This window comes from Nomascus leucogenys, chromosome 1a, assembly GCF_006542625.1.
Source record: "Nomascus leucogenys isolate Asia chromosome 1a, Asia_NLE_v1, whole genome shotgun sequence".
Classification (NCBI taxonomy): domain Eukaryota; kingdom Metazoa; phylum Chordata; class Mammalia; order Primates; family Hylobatidae; genus Nomascus; species Nomascus leucogenys.
The window spans coordinates 23,236,057-23,256,747 of record NC_044381.1 but is presented as its reverse complement, the minus strand read 5'-3'; the positions used below and the strand labels follow the sequence as shown (position 1 = coordinate 23,256,747).

At 37.9% G+C, this 20,691-nt stretch overlaps 1 protein-coding gene and 1 pseudogene across 4 annotated transcripts in view; one reads left to right on the top strand and one right to left on the bottom strand.

Moving 5' to 3' along the window:
• Positions 1-1,558: 1,558 nt before the first annotated feature.
• ECPAS (Ecm29 proteasome adaptor and scaffold) overlaps positions 1,559-20,691 on the bottom strand; it is a 126,479-nt gene continuing 107,346 nt past the window's right edge. For all 4 annotated transcript variants that reach the window (XM_030822293.1, XM_030822332.1, XM_030822234.1 and 1 more), the window contains 15 exons: positions 19,962-20,112; positions 17,877-17,942; positions 16,516-16,605; positions 15,361-15,427; positions 14,703-14,794; positions 14,558-14,624; positions 13,818-14,009; positions 13,042-13,250; positions 12,160-12,203; positions 11,868-12,060; positions 9,880-10,018; positions 7,388-7,493; positions 7,105-7,193; positions 4,445-4,516; positions 1,559-3,038 (listed from right to left, as the gene is read on the bottom strand). In XM_030822293.1, the coding sequence (XP_030678153.1) occupies positions 2,899-3,038; positions 4,445-4,516; positions 7,105-7,193; positions 7,388-7,493; positions 9,880-10,018; positions 11,868-12,060; positions 12,160-12,203; positions 13,042-13,250; positions 13,818-14,009; positions 14,558-14,624; positions 14,703-14,794; positions 15,361-15,427; positions 16,516-16,605; positions 17,877-17,942; positions 19,962-20,112 (1,717 nt within the window). In that variant the 3' untranslated portion in view covers positions 1,559-2,898. The remainder of the gene's footprint in view (positions 3,039-4,444; positions 4,517-7,104; positions 7,194-7,387; positions 7,494-9,879; positions 10,019-11,867; positions 12,061-12,159; positions 12,204-13,041; positions 13,251-13,817; positions 14,010-14,557; positions 14,625-14,702; positions 14,795-15,360; positions 15,428-16,515; positions 16,606-17,876; positions 17,943-19,961; positions 20,113-20,691) is intronic.
• Positions 8,973-9,187, top strand: LOC115836136 (annotated as a pseudogene).

Below are 20,691 nucleotides of genomic sequence, written 5' to 3'. Positions count from 1 at the left end.
AAATACAAAATTCTGTTACATATACATCCATTTAACAAGAGTTTGTACATTACAATGAGGCCAATGTCAAAGTAACTCCCTGGACTTAACAAGCAGCATGAATATATTGTGGCAGCAGCAGGTAGAAATGCCCCATGAAGGGCAGACAGTCTGCGTACAGTGCAGTTGCCACCAGAGCGCAGACCAAAAAGTGCACATCTTTTTTCTTTTGTCTTATTAGTAAGTACACAGTAAAAGATGGAAAGGGGAAGCAATGGGAATGCAGTGGCAGTTTTGCTGTGCAGGTAGACTGTATTACAGGGAGACACATGGAATTATAAATTCAACACAAACTTCATTAAGGAAACAGCTGCTCTTTATCACCAAAAAGACAATTATATATTACTTTCATGATTCTGATTTCCAACTTGCCACACTTTGGGTATCTCCTTTTCACATATCAGTACATTTGAGACGATACATCTTGTGCACTAAGTCTAGGAATAAGGAATTCAGTAGTAGACCCTACCAATCAGTTGCTTGTATGACAGGTAACACTGACTATTTCTAGGGAGAAAAGTATCAAAATCTGCTTGGGGGAGCTCTGGAAAACAAAGGCCAATGATATAAACTTGCATGAGTCCTTCTGCCATTTGTTCGCCAGTGAACATTCCACAATTACAAGCTCTGTTATTAACCCTTTTAAATAAATACAGGTACACATGCACGGCAAAGATAAGGGGCATTGTGAGACAATAATTTAGCATTACTAGCTGTGTGAATGATTAGGCTGGTCAAGATGAAGGCATTAAGTGTACAAATTAGAAATGTACTTAGAAAGCTAATGTACAGGAATTCAATAGCACTAAGCACAAAGGTTCGAGTGCCTCAGTACCACTCTTAGCACCAAGGGAAATTCCCAATATTAAAAAACAAAAAGCTTAAAAAGCGTAACATTTGACAAGGTGTTAACATTTGATATAGACTCAGAGCATAATTCTTGCCTTTATAATCCTACTTTCTGAAAACATCCAAACTGCACTGCATTCTTGCCAAGGAAGAATATCCCAGGTTCCATAAATGAAAGTCAGAGAGTACTTGGTGGAGGGGGAAATACTGATATGAAAAACACCAAGTCCTAAAAGATGCCATAAGCTTTATAAAAAACATCAGAAGTTGATTTTTCCCCAAGCAAATGCCATTCTCAAATGAAAATCCGATAGATTCCTTAAAATTCATGATGCTACTAAAACTCACATGTCAGTATCAGCAAAGAGGATGTTTTGGTAATAAACACTTAAATTTTTATTTGTAAACTCCCTTTTCAATCAGAAACAAATCCCCAGCATATTCAGCCAAGCCTAGGTGCTATCTACAGCAGTGTTGTTTAAACTGTGAGTAGCAACCCCGTTGTGAGTCAGGAAATGAATTTAGAGAGTCTGAAGAGCATTAAATCAGGGGGCCGAGAGCAGACATTAAAGGGTATCACACAGTTATGTATTATTTCATGAAATGTTTTAAAGATTTTATATTTAGGCATGCACATATATACACACACAAACACACATGTTCTGGGTCATGATGTAAAAAGTTATTTTTATTATGACTTGCAGTCAAAAAAGTTTGAAATACATTGGTCAATAGAGACCACCAAAAATAATAAACATGGAGTTTCCACGAAAAATAATAAACAGGGAGATTCCTGGTGTTAATGTCAATAAGGATGAGTACTGAATGTAAACCAATCTTCTGCTCTGGAATCCAAGGTAAGCTACAGAGTTCTCAGTTTACCATAAACACTAAGGTTTTACTTGTTTTTCCTCTTACCCTACACTTTCAGGCAGGGGCAAGGGCAACAGAAGGAAGGAGGAAAACCCCTAGTGGCAATGATTTACTTGGAGTGGTATCATGTTATTTCGAGAAAAGCATTTTTTAAAAGAGTAATTCCCAGGTGGCTAATTAAAAGACTTTCCTTCTCCCCTATAAAGTCATACTGGTAGCATAAAAGTGAACAGAAATTTTAAGTTGTCATTACAGTTTTGAGATTATAAATGGTCTAAACCAAGGCAGTCTGCGATTTTGTTTCTGGTTTTGCAAAATATGCAGCCACAGACACAGACAGAATGTGTGATCTTGTCTTAATCTACTTTATCCGCCTGTAAAAGGAAGACAATTGGAATTATCCTAAGGAAACTGAATCTGTCCTCTCCATCTGTAAAGATGCTAAACAATCATTTTCTCCAAATCAACCATCTAAACACATGACAAGACAATGTTTAGCTTCTGACTTTCAGAAACCCAACGATAAGGGTCAGTTTAGTTCTGGCACAAGGAATGTCGTGTGCCGCCCTAAACGTACCTCATCTTGGAAGTTTCTTGGGTAAGCCAGGGTTAGCACTGATTTGGCAGATGGCTATAAAAGAAAGTATCCAGGGCCAGACATTAAACACCTGGGTTCTGACTTTGGCACAGGCCTCAGAAAGCCTCTGAGATGACACAGCTTCCTATTTTTTCAGGTGTAAGAGGGAGGTTAAAATAAGTTATTTATAGGGCCCCTTCCTGAAATAACTAATTTGAATGCAGTTCTAAGATTTTTATCCAGCTTGCTCTGCAACTTTGTCTATTAATTCGTTTAATAACAGCTTGAACTCTCTTAATAACTATTTTTGCCAGTTTCCTTTACAACCACCCCTCAAACATCCAAGGTTCCATTAAGCTCACTCAGCCCAGATACTTTAAAAACATAAAGTAAAATAAAGCTAATAAGGAACAAAATTTAAGGCTTTTTCTTTTTATTTCAGCCAAGGAATGATGCATGCTACAGATTAATCTTTACTCTTTCCCACTTGGTTTTTCAAAGAACACCACCATTTCAACCCCCAATGAACATGGCACTTGTTTGTTTCTTCCCCTTCTAATTTATTCCAGATTTTCAAGTGTTTTCTTCAGTAACGCTGCTTTCTCCTGCAGTTCAGGTCTGCTGTCTGGCTCCATAGTAGCTAAAGACTCAATTAGGAGCACTCTGCATTCAGATGTCAAACATTCCCACTGTTTAGATTCTGCATGAAAAAACAAACAAACAAACAAAAAACAAAGCAAAAGGAAAAAACCCCAAAGAATCCTTATACAACAAGCAAGAAAAAAATTTAAAAATATCCTATCCCCCAAATAAATGCAAAGCAACCGCTTGATAACAGATCAGTATATAATGATAAGTTCAATATGTGTCTCAAAACCTAATTCTTGACAATAGCGTAGAGGCACATCAGGGAGTTTCCTCTCCTTCCCCCAGTATCAGTGGGAGAAAGAGAAATAATTACACTGAAGCATAGTAGGAAGAAGGAATTATCAGAGAAAGGCACACTGTAGCAAAAAAGTCATTTCAACAACACCATCGCAAGGCCATTTCATAAGATACAGTCAGTTAAAAAAAAAAAAAGAAAAACTTCTAAGAAATGTCATAATTGCAAGGTCAGATTAAGTAGATGACACTCCCTTTTCTTCGAGGAAAGCATTTGAGAACTACATGTACATTGAAATTTTTAGAAAATAAGAAAGTATATCAAATCTTAAATCTTGTTTACAAGGTTCTGCCACTTTCTAGCAATGTGGCTTCAAGCAAGTTTAGCTTGCCTTCAGCCTTATTTTCCTCATCTGGACTATATTAGGACGTATCTGGCAAACTGAGAATTCGGTAATATGACTAAGTGCCTAGCTCTTTTATCTCAACAAGGAAAAAAGGGATTGGGAGATGTTTAGTGTTACTCAGTCTAAAAGTTCTGTTTGATGGAGCCCTAAGAGAGGTGTTTTAATTGCTAAGCAAAGATAGAGATGTAGAAAGAGCAAACACACAAGGTTGCAGGAAAAGCGTTTCCATCTTCTACATTCTTAATCCATGAAAACAATTTGAGAGAGAGAGAAAAAAGGAGAGGGTCCTCCTTCTGAAATCAGTAACAGATACACCACTGGAGAAAATGCTAACAGTTCCCCCCCACCCCGCCCACTGATAGACCATTAGAAGAAAACGAGGTTAGGGGAGAAGAAATAGGATTAAGAAAATTGCTACTATCAGATTTGATGACTCAGGCAGATAACTGTTAAAAATGTTTTTCCAACTCCACTTTTCAGTGTGTCGTTCTGCTTATTTACATGTACACATGCCACTGTCAACCACTTCCTGTAATTAACCAAGATTAAATCAGGATTCACGATGAAAACAAAAACTTTATTACTTTAAGACAACTATAGCTTAATAATATATCAAAAATATATAAAAGTGTATCAAATTTAAATATTTAGTAAAATTTAATAGTTTTGGCTTTGTCCATTCTTCTTGCATGTGCATACATACTGATTTGTATTTCAGAATACATGCTTAGAGTATAAGCAAAAACGAAACAAAAAATTTCTAAAACATATGCCACATGGCTTTGTGGTCCTCCAGTCAGAACTAACAACAACTTACCTTCAAGTTTTTTAAGCAGCAATTCTATCACAGATAAAGCTTCTGTTCTCACAGATGAGTAGGTCTTATTTTCTAAAAAGAAAAATCAAACAGTTCATATGGGCTGCCTGAAAAACACAACCTCCAAGATTAAATTTGTGTTGCTGAAAGAAACATGTCCAGAAATTACCACTCTAGGGAAGGGTACATCTGATTTTTTTTTTTTAAAGGAAGCTTCCCTTTGCTAAATATCAAATACTTGAAATGTGTGCTAATGTCCACAGTCTTTACTTTGGAAAAACAAAAACCTGTCAGCCAAGTATACCAATCACCACAACAAATGGCAATATTTAAATGATCCATTTTAGAAGTGGGAGATGAAAAAACTATCTCAAACACAAAATCATCTTCGTATCACACATAAGAACAATCCTTAGGTCTACATGACCCTCCTCATTTTACCAAAGAACATTATACGACCCAGTGTTTAAGCCCATCAGGGACACCTGGAACCCAGCAAAGATAGGTCTGTTGGCTGCCTGTTCTTTATCCATAAAAGGATGCTGCTGCCAACAACTGCAAATGAAACATGCTTCCTTGGCATCCACTCTTTGACATGGCGTCTGGTTCACAGTGAAATTGTCTACCAAAAAAATCAACACACAACTAAGCCCAAAGCAGGGTAGGCATGAGATGGGCCTTGTCATCTTGTTACGCTACGAAGTACAAAAGTGCTACAAAGAGTTGACAGTGACCTGTCAAAAGGACACAGGAGTCAGCTTGAAAGGGCTTCCACTGGCCAAATCTGGGACAATTTGAGTAACAAATTAAATTTAAAAAATTAAATTATAAACCATTTGAAGGGGGAAAGAATCCATGAATCAATGCCAGTAACATAAATAAAAACATGGGCAGAAGAAAAGAATCTTGCTTACAATAGAATTCCAACTATCAAATGGTGAATGTGGACGAAGTACTAGAGGTGCAAAATCATCTGAGTAAAAATTGGTTCAGGGAAGAATCATCAATGCATGCTAAATATAGAGAAGAAATTTTAAAGAAGAGAAACAGATTACTTGAATGATCTTAAGATCTGTTCCCACAGGCTACTTATTAGACACAAAAAGAAAACATAGTAACTATCCAGTAGGGAAAACTGATAGTACCTTGACCAGGTAATCAAAATTAACATCACAAATGATGACAGATGGACACTGTGTGCCTCTTAATGTGAGGACACATCACTTATGTAAGTATCCCAATTGGGAATTCACAACCTGGATATAATCATGAGAAAACATCAAACACCAAATGAGAAACATTCTGTTTTTTTCAAAAAGGGAAGTTGGGGGGACTTTATTCTTCAAAATTGTCAATGTCCTAAGACAAAGAAAGGCTGACGAAGTATTCCAGATTGAAGGAGATTAAAAATATATGACAACAAAATTCAATAAATAATCCTGAATTGGAGGCCAAGGCGGGCAGATCACCTGAGGTCAGGAGTTCGAGACCAGCCTAGCCAACATGGTGAAACCCTGTCTCTACTAAAAATACAAAAATTAGCCAGACGTGATGGCACGCATCTGTAATTCCAGTTACTTGGAAAACTGAGGCAGGAGAATGGCTTAAACCCGGGAGGCGGAGTTGCAGTGAGCCAAGATCGCACCACTGCACTCCAGCCTGGGTGACAGTGCAAGACTCTGTCTCAAAAATAATAATAACCATCATCAACATAATCATCATAATCATCATCATCATCATCATCATCATCATCATCCTGGACTGGATTCCCTAATGGAGGGGAGGGGAAACAAATCCTATAAAGAACATTACTGGCTGGGTGTGGTGGTTCATGCCTATAACTCCAGTACTTTGGGAGGCCAAGGCAAGTGGATTGCTTGAGCTCAGGAGTTTTGAGACCAGCCTGGCCAACTTGGTGAAGCCCTATCTCTACAAAAATACAAAAATTAGCTAGGCGTGATGGTGCACACTTATAATCCCAGCTACTTGGGAGACTGAGGCAGGAGGACTGCTTGAACCTGGAAGGTAGAGGTTGCAGTGAGCTGAGATCACACCACTGCACTCCAACCTGAGTGACAGAGCAAGACTCCATCTCAAAAAAATAAAATAAAGAACATTACCGAATCAACTGAACAAACTAGAATATGAACGATAAACATTTGATTTTAAAAACTGCATCCATGTTTACTACCTAAAGTTGACAACTGTACTGTGGCACACTAAATAATTGAGGAACAAGGGGGCCTGATGTAAGCAACATACTTTCAAATGGTTCAGGAGAAAAACACGTATATAGAAGTCCAAATGACAAAGCAAATGGCACAAAATGTTAACAAATGATTCTGCGTAAAGTGTATGCATATCGCAGAGTATTATATGTACTGTCGTTGCAACTGTTCTGTAAGTTTGAAATTACTTTCAAATAACAATTTTGTAAAAATACTTGTCACGAAGGTTTTTCTAAACTAGATGCTAAAATCCTGTTATAGTTCCAGATTTAAATATTCCAGTTAAGGGGTACACATGGAGTATATTAAGTAGCAGAGTCCAGTAGCTGTTTCAGAAATTTAGTTCCTAAGACAAGGTAGGAAATATTTGAAGCTCAGCTCCTTAGCTTTAAAACTAGGACTCCTTCATCAGTTTTAGTTTACTACACTCACCTAAAGAATATGTGATTGATTTACAAGTTTCAAGCAGAATTTCAGCCAAAGCCTCAGGATCTGCATGTTCTTCTTCCAAAAGCATTAACCTATACAAATCAGAAAGCAAAGTACAAATGCTAATTATTAAGAAACAGTCTAAAACTTTCCTGTCACAATTTCTATCTGTACGTATCACTGACACTTTAGCTACTAGTTTTTAAATGTATAAAAATTCCATTGATTATATATAAAATGCTGTGGGGAGGAACAAAATAAAAAACTGAGCCATGAAGCAATTTACCCCTGAAAAAAGGCATTCATTGATTGCAAGACTCCTAGCTGCACTTTCCATGTGCTGAGTTTTAGCCGTTCACACATCAGTTTGCACAGCTCCTGACGATAACAACCTGGGAAAAAAAGACAAGGTGGGACAGAGCAGGAGATAGTATAAAAGAGCAAGAGATGGAATAAATGAGGGACAGACAGAGCAAGAGAAAGGCAGAGGGAAAGAGAAAGAGAGAAGGTGGGGAGGATAAGGGAGAGAAAAGCAGGAAAAAGAGAAATAAAACAACAAATACTTTTAATTAAAGCCATTGAAATTTCCCCAAAACTTCAGCATGACTTTGTACTCAATCCCCAAACAAATTTCCTAGATCAGAAACTGCCCCCACAAAGGTGCAATGTAATTGTTCACAAATATTCACTTTCAAGGCATACGGTTTTCCATGGAACTGAGAAAGCACTTTACACTCCCTTTGCCCCTCAAAACTCCCTGAATTGACAGCCACAGAAAGGAGAACTCTGGAGGTCAGAAGCTCCTCTCTAGATGCTCACAAGCTTCTGCAAATTGCAGGTTTACCAAGAGTCAACAGTGCTTTATTATAAACCTGTTATGCCAACTACAACTGTAATTATAATTATATAATTAATATTATGCCAACTGATGAATCAGCAGAAAACTCAACAACGAAGTTATTTTTAATTACTGTGGGATTTCATAGGGCTCAAACAAATGTAAAAATGGGGGGAGGCAATAAAAAATCTAAAATTCTGCACTAGGATTGTCTCATAAGAGCTTGAAATTTTTTTCTCTGTTTTAAAGAAACAAAACCCAGAAATTATAGATATATATGAGAAGCCAATGTGTAACAGTTAAGTTCTTAAAGAAAAGGCCTTGGTTCTCAATAAATGCACTTTCTATTAACAACCTTCTATGTCTTATATTAAAATAAACTGCTTTATGTTTGTATAATCTTTCTCATATAATTCCCTACTTTAGCTTTCTCTACCTATCAAGGAAAAGTTAATATTCTTTATAGCATCATATTAGTGGACTTCCACTGCAGTCTGTAACATAATACTAAGAAATAAAACCACTTTCAAATTTGTATCTTCTGGGAAACCCTTCCTATAAACATAGCAAATATGTAAGTTCACACAAAGGATGACAGGGCTCAAAGAGAACCTTAACTGATTCTAGACATATCCAATCACAAATAATCAACAATACTTTTTATAACATTCAATAATATTGTCACTGGGCATGGAGGCTCATACCTATAATCCCAGCACTTTGAGAGGGAGGCCAAAGTGGGAGGATCACTTGAGCCCAGGAGTTTGAGACCAATCGGGGCAACATAGCAAGACTTCACCTCTTCAAAAAAAATTAACTGGGTGTTGTGGCATGCACTTGTAGACCCAAATACTTGGGAGGCTGAGGCAGGAAGATCACTTGAGCCCAGGAGGTAAAGCCTGCAAGAACTGCACCACTGCACTCCAGCCTGGGCAACAGAGCAAGACCCTGTCTCAAAAAAAAAAAGAATACTAAGATCTTCAGCAGGATGCACTGTAGGACCCAACACAAGGTAAGCTTAAAGAGTAGCATCATCACTTCTTGGCCTTTTGGCTAAGATCAAGTGTAAAGGGTAGTATCATCCCAAGGTTAAGGCTCTGTCAGGGGACTCCAAACTAACTGCAACCTCATCCAATAATAAAGGTTTACTGTTTATTTAATCTTTGGGAAATACATGTCCAGTTCTGAAAATTGTCCAAATAGTAATGAGTTTTTCACTGAAACAGGGATTTCAGTTGCTTATTGAACACTTGGTAACAAGGCCATTCATTTCAGGATAAAGAGACCCTGCTAATAAACTTTGTGCATTCCTCCAAATAGAGCTATGATCATCAAGAAGATCAGTGCAACTCCTCTACCAAACTATCTGCATAAAATGTATCATGGTTATTATAGGTGGAACTGTGCCCCCAAAATTCGTATGTTAAAATACTATCCCCCAGTACCTCAGAATGTGACTGTATTATTATTAAATAGAAGACAGAGCCTTTAAAGTGGTCATATGAATGGGCCCTAATCCAGCGTGCCTGGTGTCCTTATAGGAACAGGTGATTAGGCCGCAGAGACACCAAAGACCATGTGAAGACACAGGGAGAAGACAGCCATTCCCAAGCCAAGGAGAGAGGTCTCAGGAGAAACTAACCCTGCTGACGCCTTGATCTCGAAATCTGACTTCTATCCTCCAGAATTGTGAGAAAATAAATTTCTGCTAAGCCACCCAGTCTGTAATACTTTCTTACAGCAGCCCTAGCTGCAGCGGTACAATGATCGGTGAGATCATAGACTCATGTAGACAAAAAACTTTCACTGGATAATTCTCATTATTAATCAATCAGGCTCAATAAGAAACAATAAGTATAATTTGTCATACAGAAAATCTTCGCTCTCATTAAGTAACCTCTGGTTACAGCACTTCTTCAAATGCGGTTTCTGGTGCTTACGTTGGGTCTCTGCGTTTCGGGGCCAGGCTTTGCCCAGGCTTTCAAAGGCACCCAGCAGATATTCCAGCTGGAGCTCCTTTTCCTTCTCATTCTCCTCTTCATTTTTGGTTGTCCGGACCCCACTGCTTTCAAGTGAGTTCTAGGATATATCAAAGAAAAGAAAATGTAATATTTTCTTCTTCAAAGTTACAGGTATACTATTAAAGCTATCAAGGTACCAACCAGGGCAGGAGCTATTAACCAAGAGTTAAATGATAAATTCTCTACCATAAGCTTCCCTATTTACAACAAGAATTTATAACCAGAATACTGTATCTCTAATAAATTTAGGCAATACTTTACAGGAATCTGTAAACAAAAGCTAAAAAATACTGCATATGTAGTCTTTTGAGCATAACATGAAAAGACTTGCATTAGAATCAGATTTTAAAGATGGAAGAAACTCAGTAATGATCTAAATCCAAACTCTTTCTTGACAGAGAAACACTGGCTAAGAGAAGCAACTGGTCCAGCTTGCTAGTGATGTAATCAACTTAAAACACGAGTCTCCCAAATCCATATGCTATCACTATGTTTGTAATGGAAATTATTTAAATAGCCTTATTACTGAAAGAAAACAACTGCAAAATAGCAGCAATAAGAAATAAGAATGTTACTTAAAATATTTCATGTTTCACAAATAAATAGGGAAACCACACCCCCTTTTTTTTTTTTGGACCAGTGCCCAACTTAGAAATACCATTTGACCCAGCCATCCCATTACTGGGTATATACCCAAAGGACTATAAATCATGCTGCTATAAAGACACATGCACACGTATGTTTATTGCGGCACTATTCACAATAGCAAAGAGTTGGAACCAACCCAAATGTCCAACAACGATAGACTGGATTAAGAAAATGTGGCACATATACACCATGGAATACTATGCAGCCATAAAAAATGATGAGTTCGTGTCCTTTGTAGGGACATGGATGAAACTGGAAAACATCATTCTCAGTAAACTATCGCAAGGACAAAAAATCAAACACCGCATGTTCTCACTCATAGGTGGGAATTGAACAATGAGAACTCATGGACACAGGAAGGGGAACATCACACTCCGGGGACTGTTGTGGGGTGGGGGGAGGGGGGAGGACAGCATTAGGAGATATACCTAATGCTAAATGATGAGTTAATGGGTGCAGGAAATCAACATGGCACATGGATACATATGTAACAAACCTGCACATTGTGCACATGTACCCTAAAACCTAAAGTATAATAAAAAAAAAAAAAAAAAAAAAGAAACATGGCAACTGAATGAAAAAAAAAAAAAAAAAAAATGAGTATTCCATTTTCCACGTGAAACCTGAGTCTTTTTCTGACCCAAATCCTCCACTATATGGCAGAGGCAATTCACATGGCACACTGAGCTTCTTGCCTTTACTCTAGGATGCCTGGGGTGGCTTAGCTTACTAGCCAAGGCAAAGCTTATTATGACATAAACTGTTCATTCACTACCAAATCCACTCTCCCCTTCTCCCATGCAGGGCAAATGGACACCCAGAATGAAGACTCAGTCTGCTGCCAGGTGTGGCTAAGTACTGACCAACAGGATGGATATAAGTCAAAGTGCCATCTAGCGGTACCCAGGAACTCTCCCCAAGAGAGAATTGGCATGCTGACTGTGATCCTTCATCCTTGCTTCACCTCGTCTGCATTCCTGCCTGGAACACAAACACACTGTGGACCATGAGGATGATGACCACACCCTAGAAATGGCAGAGTTCAGAGCTGTAAAGAGCCGGAATACCTGAACGCTTTGTGATGCTCCCAACGCTTTGTGAGAAACATAGCATTGACTATCTTGTTTAAGGCCATATTTTGGAATTTCTCTGCTACTTGCACCTAAACTAATCCTAATAATCAGGACATAGGGGAAAATAATTTTTTAACTTTTTCTTTTTAAAGTATAAACCAGAACTGAGGATACAGGTGGTATTACCTTCTTGATGAGAGGTATGACAATGTCAGAAAACTCCCGGAATCTGTCTTCTTTGGTGGCCTTCAAGACATCAGCTGCACAGCTGATTGCTACAATCTTGTATTTGAGATTCTCTTTGCTACATTCCTTCAGAACAGCTTGAAGAATTTCATTTGTGCTGGGTTGATTGGGCACAGACTTTTCCAGCTCTGCACTACAGGGTCCATACAAAAGCATCAGAAGTTAAGTTAATAAAGGCTGCAGTTTTCGGGTTCAGTTTAAGAAATGGCATCTTCATTGAAAGAACATTTACCTGCAAGCTGTCACCACACAGGCAATGGCTTTCAATAGCTCCTCCTAAAGAGTTGAAAGATGAGGAAATACTATTAAGCCCAAACATGTCATTTACACTCTCTACACTATGATTACAATTACCTTAGGAATTTTTGATAACTACGACAACAAAAATTAACAATAGTCACCTTATCTTTAATGCATAATTTTAAGCACATCCACCAAGTTTTATTCCAAACCATGGACGCAGGATAATTATCTTCACCTCCATTTCATAGAAGCCTAAAAAACTGATTTGACCCAGGTCTCACAGAAAACAGTGTCAACCACAGAATTAGAATGATGTCCAGTACTACTTCAGTCTTGCATGGGCCACTATTGACCTTTACAACATAAAGATCATTAGGTTACCACAATCTCATGTTCCCCACTGAATGTTCACTGTAAGAATCCTACTAAAGCCCTTGTGTAAAAAAATAACTTACTAATTCATAGGTCCCAGAGATGGGCATCTTCAGCCCCAGGTTTAGAGGCAGGCTACCTTGCTACTCTATTTCACATATGCCCACTCCTGATCTTTTTATGCCCAATCCTGATCTGTTCATGAGGTCAACAGGTACAAAATGCTGACAAGTTGGTTTAACATGTAGCTTGGAAGGCTGAATATGAAAAATGTATCTATCTCCAGCATTACTGTCCATTATGCAAGGCCACATGGGTTACAGTTTGAGAGGAAATACCACAGTTAATCAGGCAAGGTTTACCCAAAGCTTCCACTGTCTAGGAAATCTGGTTCGTGAAAATAATCCATTAGAAGTTACACAAAACCAGATTGTTATTATTATGCGAAATGAAAGATGAAGTCAGAATCCCTTTAACTGGGCATGAATAGTTCCTTTACCTTTCCTGCCCACGTTCTTCCAGCCAGGCCTTGCAGCAATGCAGTCAGTATCATTCCAAGATATGGAGGTACTAGAGAGCTAGTTTGCTTTGCAATTGATGCCATGGCAATTGCACCCTGGGCTTTCATTTTCCAGGACTGAGACTGCAAAGCCTTCTGGGTAATAGTAATTAACTCCTGCAGGTATAATCGAATGCCACCAAAGGAACCTAGGAAAGCAAAATTAAAACAACTTTTAAGTGGCAAGAAAAAGTAACTGATTTTTCTAAGCCTGAAAAAAAGTCAGTGACCAATAGTCTAAAAGCAATGATTCTCAACTGTTAAAACACACCACTCTCTCAAAGGGAGAGAAAGTGTGTTGGTATTGTGACTTATTCTCACAACAGTAGAACTTTACGAACTTGGGTGCCCACAGGAATGTATCGCACAAATGGACATCATCCATTAATACGTGACAAGGTGAAAAACACATTTAGAAAACTACCCTAAAATACTCTAAGGCCACATAAAATCACACTCTTAATTAAAAATGTAAAGCTCTCCTTGCTCACAGAGTTTATATTCTCTCATGTGGGCAGTGATGAATGAGTAAAGACAAAAATTCTGAGTGCCAACCTTGAGAACTCAGCAATTTGGATGGGTTTAAAACTAAATAGGATGCATACTAAGGTCCTGGGAAAGTAACTTTAGAGGAGTTTATGAATAATGAGTGCAAGTAAAAAATTCTAGCTGTGATTCTTCTAAGAGGCAGGTTTAACTCAGGCCACACTACTAACCAGGTACGTTTTCCTGCCACACTTCAGTCCATAAATTACATTCTTCTTTTTCGGATTTCTCCTCATCAGCAATTTCATGCATGCCTAAAAATGCCAGAGGCAGGACTTCTTTTGCATGATTCTTTAATATGTCAGGGCTGTATCGTCCAATAGCATGAATAGTCAAAGCACAAGAGGTCTTGTAGATAGGTTCTGAAAAGGAGAAACCAAAATCTTTATGATATTTATTGTTTTTAAGGGTAACTGATCTAAACAGGCTGTTGTTCAACTCATATAATAGCAAAACAAACAGGTAAATCAGAAATGTTTCTAGCAGGCTGGGTTGTGGTGGCTCACACCTGTAATCCCAGGTGTGATTGAGAGGCCAAGGTGAGCAGATAGCTTGAGATTGGGAGTTTAAGACCAGCCTGGGCAACATGACAAAAACCCACCTATACAAAAAATACAAAAATTAACCAGGCGTGGTGGCACGTGCCTGTAGTTCCAGCTACTCAGGAGGCTGAGACACAAGAATCGCTTGAGCCCAGGAGGCTGAGGTTGCAGTGAGCTGAGATAGCACCACTGCACTCCAGCCTCAGCGACAAAGCCAGACACCATCTCAAAAAAAAAAAGAAAAGAAAAGAAACAAATGTTTCTAGCAAATCACATAAAATCATGGAGGGTAAGACCTAATTTGTACTGTTTTATTGGGCTGTTAACATCTAAATTTAAAATGACATAAAATAGAAAAAGAAAGGTACCTTCTTTCTCCATATACCACCCATTGAGCTTCTGCAGGAGTTTTTCAGTGCTGCTATCCCGTGAGGTCTGAAAAAGAAACAATCCTATGTATTTCTTTATAACTGTCAAAGAGTTTTATTTAACCAACCAAGAAATTTAACTCACCCGAACTAAATGGCCCATGGCAAATGCACAAGATTTCTGAATCACACTGTTCCGATCTGTCAGGCCACTCAGCAAAGCACTCATAAGTTTACCTAGCAGAAATAAAGAGAAAAAAATCTGATACTTGGTTGACCAAATGTGCCACTCTGTTCCCAGAACCCAAACAAACCTAACCCTGTAATTAACATCTGATTTACTCCACAGTAGTTTAGATTTCTGAATGTTCTATTTATATATCCATTTGCTTCCTTTCACCTGATATAAAGTTAAAATTAAACTAGAATATCGTGGAAAAAGTTGCAAAAATGAGAGCCAGGTATATAAAGAACACTAGTCCAGTCTAGAAGCCAATCTAAGAAGAGAAAAATGCTGATGTAAAATCAGCTATGAATGGTAAGTCCTGTGGAATAGAGGATACTTTTACCTCCTTATACCACTAAGGAATAATCAAATGTTTATGAACAGTGAAAAGTTGCTAAACTTGATAAACTCTGCACCTCCTGCGGACAAAGAAATGAAGGAGTCAGGGGACTAAGGGGAGAAAAGGCACACAGCATCACAGGCAGGTCTGAATGATAAGTATTTTTCCTTTTTAAAACTCTGTCACACAAGACAGGGCTGTGCAAAAATATCACCACACATCACTTGACAAACTCACCTGAGTAAGGTGTTAGGTCCTGAGGACACTGAGTAGTTAATGACACAATGACACTGGCACAGCCGCCCTACAGGGTTACAAAAGCAAAGGTCTAAATCTGATGGTCACAATGTTCTACCTACCAAACCATTGGCTTAGGTGCCAAAAATTTAAACATATAAAATACATGAAGCCTAATACCCCCTCCAGGATTCAATACAGAAAAAGGAAAACTCCTAAACTAGTAATGCGGAGATTTTTTTTTTTAAAACCTCCAAGAAAAAGATGGGTGATCTCAGACATTGTGAAAAAGAAAGAAAACTGGTACAATCTTCTGGAAAGGCAAAATATGTCATCTTATCCATCACTGTGCTAACATTTCCATTTCCAGAAATTTAACCAAATATCTTCAGGTGTGCCTGAAGATATTCATCACAGTGCTTTACTACTTTTTCAAAAACTGAAAACAAATCAGATGTTCCTTGATGGAGTAAAATAAATGATGTTACATCCATACAGCGGAGTATCATACAGCCATTAGAAGAGGACATTGCAGAAGATACATGTGCAGAAAAGACTGGAAGGAAACACTTCAAAATATTAACAGCAGTTATCTCTGTATGGCAAAATTCTGGACAATTTTTATTTTAACTTTCTCCTAATCAATAAACGCTAAAATTTTAAAATACCAGCAAGTGTTAATTTTGTCGTAAGATAAAATGTGAATTATTAATTTGTTGTTAAAAGGGTGGTAGGGGGGTGTCTGATCCTTCAAAGATCTTGAAAACTAGGACATTTTTCTATTCAAACACTGCTGACCCCTCTGTGAAAAATGCAATTGCCACCTAAAACAATCTATGCCCTAATAACTGGATGTGCATTTCCATGAACTGCTAATGAATGACAACCCAGAGGGTACGTACACGGTAACCAGAGAACAGAAATGATTCCACTAAATAAGTTAAGATAATACTTACTGGAACTCCAGTTAGATATTTTATTTCTTGAACCAGTTACATGTTTTCAGTTGTCAGTGCAACCACAGAAATAAAATGGTTAGTGTATAATAATATTAGATTTTGTGGTAAAACATGAATTTCAAACATGATGGCTGTTATATCCTTATGGCCAAAACTAATGAAGATGCACATTTCATCTTGTGAAAAGTACACTTACCTTAGTTCCAAGACCTACACCACTTCTGATCAGTTCACACAACCTAGGAACTAGCTCGCCCAGCACTGACACATCAAGGTATTGCAGGCACTTTTGAAAAAGGACAAATACAAAGGTAAGCCTTGGCAAATAAGTCAGGACCACATCTTCAATTAAAAACTGCCCTTGTCAAACGTGTACCCACTGGATTTGACATGAAGTTGAAAAATCACTGTTTGCTTCTGCTCTGATTTCAATATTAAAACCACTAATGTACTACAAACAAAAATTATTCATCAGTGATTCAACACTAAAAACAAACAAAAAAAATGAAAAACATCAATTTGCTAAAAAAGAAAAATAATGATTACTCAAGAATGAAGAATCTTTCTGGGCCTACTTCCTCTTTATCAATCCATGTTTAGTATAAAAAGCCTAAACTAAATATTGATCTTCTGCAGTGGGCCTACCCTACCAAACCCCCTCTAATGAGTCAACTTCTTAGATGAATTTTCCTATAAGTTGCTGACCTTTATTTCTGAAAATGCAATTAACATGTTTTCTATTACTAATGAATATAACTAAATGGTATTCACTAACTATTCCTATTTCTTTAAATTTTTATTTCCCCCCAATAATCCAACTAAGACATAACATTCTTAGACCAAATTTTGGTAATAGTCCCCCAGCAGGCACTAAAAAATAACTACTTCTCTTCACCAGTTTAACATAGTTTTTTGTACACTTCAGTTTTTTTAGGGGTTGGATCTATACCTTCAGAGTCCTGCTAAAGGTACAGATCTGCTTAGCAAACTGATTTCCAGTAAACACAATCATAGCTAACTCACCACTACAGGGAATGCACAACAGAGTAACTTTACCAAGACTCCAGGAACTTTAGAAATCAGAACCTCAGAGTGCCAAGCAGCTCTTTACTGCAAATGCCTTCCTATGACTAAAACAACGTATTGACATTGCCCAATCTCTTCACCTACCTTTATGTTACCTACTTCACTAAATACCTCCAGCTTATAACTTTCCTAGTTCCTCCCAAAGATAACTATTAGGCACAGGCACAACTCTGAACCTTTCTGCATAGGCAGATCAAAAGACTACAGATGTAAATTTATAGAGAGCTCTTGATATGCTGTTGTCCCTTGTAATACAAATTTGGACCAACTGTTTCCGGTATTTGGGGAATTATTTATTCCACTTAGTAAGAGATAAGAAAAGAGAAATATACTAAGAAAAAACGGGAGTCACAACAGCTGCTTGACTCATCCCATTAAGTCTCTGCTTCATTTAACATAGCCTGAAGACTTTGAAGAATTACACTTTCAGGTAAGCAAACAAACCCTCTCATTATTATTTAAGACACTCACCATGTTGATTGTTTCCATCATTGGAGAAGATTTGGCAGCACTAAGCCGAGCACTATCCATCGCAGCCTAAAAAAGAGAAATTAAAGTCACTCGGCACATTCAATTAATTAGGAATAATCCGCACAAACACCCATAAAAGACTTTCATTTCCAAACTAAAGAACTTTAAAAAAAAAATAATCCGTAGCTATAACAAAGGCAAACATCAAGTCTAACTCTAATTTCTTTTGACCTACACTCAACAATTTACCAGGGGAACCAGCACCACACTACATGTGAGAAATTCAGATAACAGTTAAGAAATTAGCATAGTATGGCTCTGGGCAAGTCATCCAGCCTTCTTGAGGCTGAAGTTCTCCATCCACTAAATAAAGGAACTGACTAAATAAATTTCTAAGGTTTTTAAAATTGTGTCTAAGCAGTAGAAAATTTTATACGTGCAGTTCTTTAACTTTGTAATCACCCTTCGTATCTAAGAAGGTATTTTAATCTAACAACTGTGCTGAAGGAGAGGTTAATACTATCCAGACATGATAAAGGAGAAAAGTAAGGCATACACAAGTGACTTGCCTAGGGTTACAAAGTTTAGACTAGAATTTATGTTTCCAAATTCTCAATGCTTAGTAAACATCCTATGGGCACCCAGGAAGGAGCAAGTCTACTGCTGAAAGAGGGAAAAATAATGAATGAAGAAGAAACAGCAATATTAGAGGCAAAGGGTAAAGAGAGTACGTTATGAGAGAAGTTTAGGCAAGTTAAAGATCAAATAGTGAACAGAGGAAACATGTTGTATATAATAGAGTTTAACAGTTCTAATAAAAAAATATAAATTAAAAAAGTCAAATAGAAAAATAGGCATGGAATATAAACACAATCACAGAAGAAATATAAACGCCTAATACAATATGAAAAGGCAATGGACAATGTTAGGAAAGGAGTGCAAATCAGAAAAATGAGATTCCTGTTATCACACATACGTTATTCAACAGTGCCAAAGGTACGGAGAAAAAAAGAACACTTAAAACCTTTGAGGCTGCAAAACCTCTCCATCAAAAATTCAAAATCACCTCACCGTAGAACACTATATATACATTAAAAATAAGTGTATATATAGACATGATATACTGTTAATTTAAAAAACAAATCACAGAACAACATTCACAGTCTGATACTATTTTTAAGTTAGTATGTTTGTTTGGTTTGGTAGCCTATGACTAAAAAGGAATTTGAGAGAAGGCACAGGAAACTTTTGACAGCAGGCGCTCCTCAGGGAATGATACTGTGGTGATGGGGAGACCTTCTATGGGTTACTTTCTATCCTTCTGTATTAACTTTTCACAATAAATATGTTTCATCTGAACTTTTAAAAAATGACTCTGATCAGGCCGGGCATGGTGGCTCACACCTGTAATCCCAGCACTTTGGGAGGCTGAGGCAGGTGGATCACGAGGTCAGGAGATCAAGACCATTCTGGCTAACATGGTGAAACCCTGTCTCTAGTAAAAATACAAAAAAATCAGCTGGGTGTGGTGGCGCTCGCCTGTAATCTCAGCTGCTCGGGATGCTGAGGCAGGAGAATCACTTGAACCTGGTAGGCAGAGGTTGCAGTGAGCCGAGATGGTGCCACTGCACTCCAGCCTGGGTGACAGAGTGAGGCTCCGTCTCCAAAACAATAAAAATAAAAATGACCCTGATCAGAGACCAGGTGACTCCATCACACCTAAAAAGCAGAACGATTTTGAGATATGCCAAAGTCTAGGTGCAAATACTCTTTGCTTACAGGGCGAGGGAGCCCATGGAAGGACTCTGAAGGTATAGATCCAAGCCCTAACAAAATTGAAACATACAAAAAACTATGTTAAACAAATGTTAATTCATTTTTTAGATGGAAGTGTCAGTTTTCATCCAATTCACAAGACAGCGTATGAGCTGACAACCTCTCTCCAAAAAAGAGTAAAACACTGCATGTGGTGACAGAGGGTGAGTTTTGGTAACAGTAGTGACAGTGTCATTCAAATGAACCTTGGTATCTTAACAGGGCTCTTCCCTCATGATACTTACCAATATGCCTGTGCTATCCACTCACCTTTTCTTGCTCTGTCGCCCGGAGGCTCAAATAATTGAGAACTTGGGGCTCCAATACACTTAAGGACTCCAGCAGCGCTGGAATGAGTTTTGGTGCATGCGGTTTCAACATGGCTCCTGCACTTTTGCTGATCTTCACAAGGGTGTTAATGCTACAAACATATGGAACACAACTCCTGAGTCGTTTTAACAAAAATGAGAAGACCTACAAATCTAACCATGAGGATGTTCTGCAGTTCACTGCATTAAAGCATATTTTCACATGGTTGCAGAGCCTGGTCTGGGCATTTTTTTTTTTAACTTTTATTAAAGAAACTTTCAAGCATATATAGAGGTAGGTAGAACGATAAATGAAGTAGGAAAAGCCTACCTTCATTAATAGTAGGAATGAAGTTCCATGTATTTATTTATAGTAGGAATTTATATTTATAGTGAAATTTTATGGTAGGAATTTATAGTAGGCATGAAATTCCATGTATTCTCCACCCAGTTTAACAATTAGCAACATTTGACCAATTTTGTTTCATTTATACCTCCTCCACACATACAGCCGCTATTCCCCCCTGCCACTGTATTACAGTCATGTGCTGCATGAGACATTTCAGTCAACAACAACAGACCACAATGTCCAGCAGTGGTCCCATAAGATCATACAGGAATACCTTGGGGATACTGCAGGTTCTGTTCCAGACCACCACAATAAAGAAAGCCATGTGAATTTTCTAGTTTAC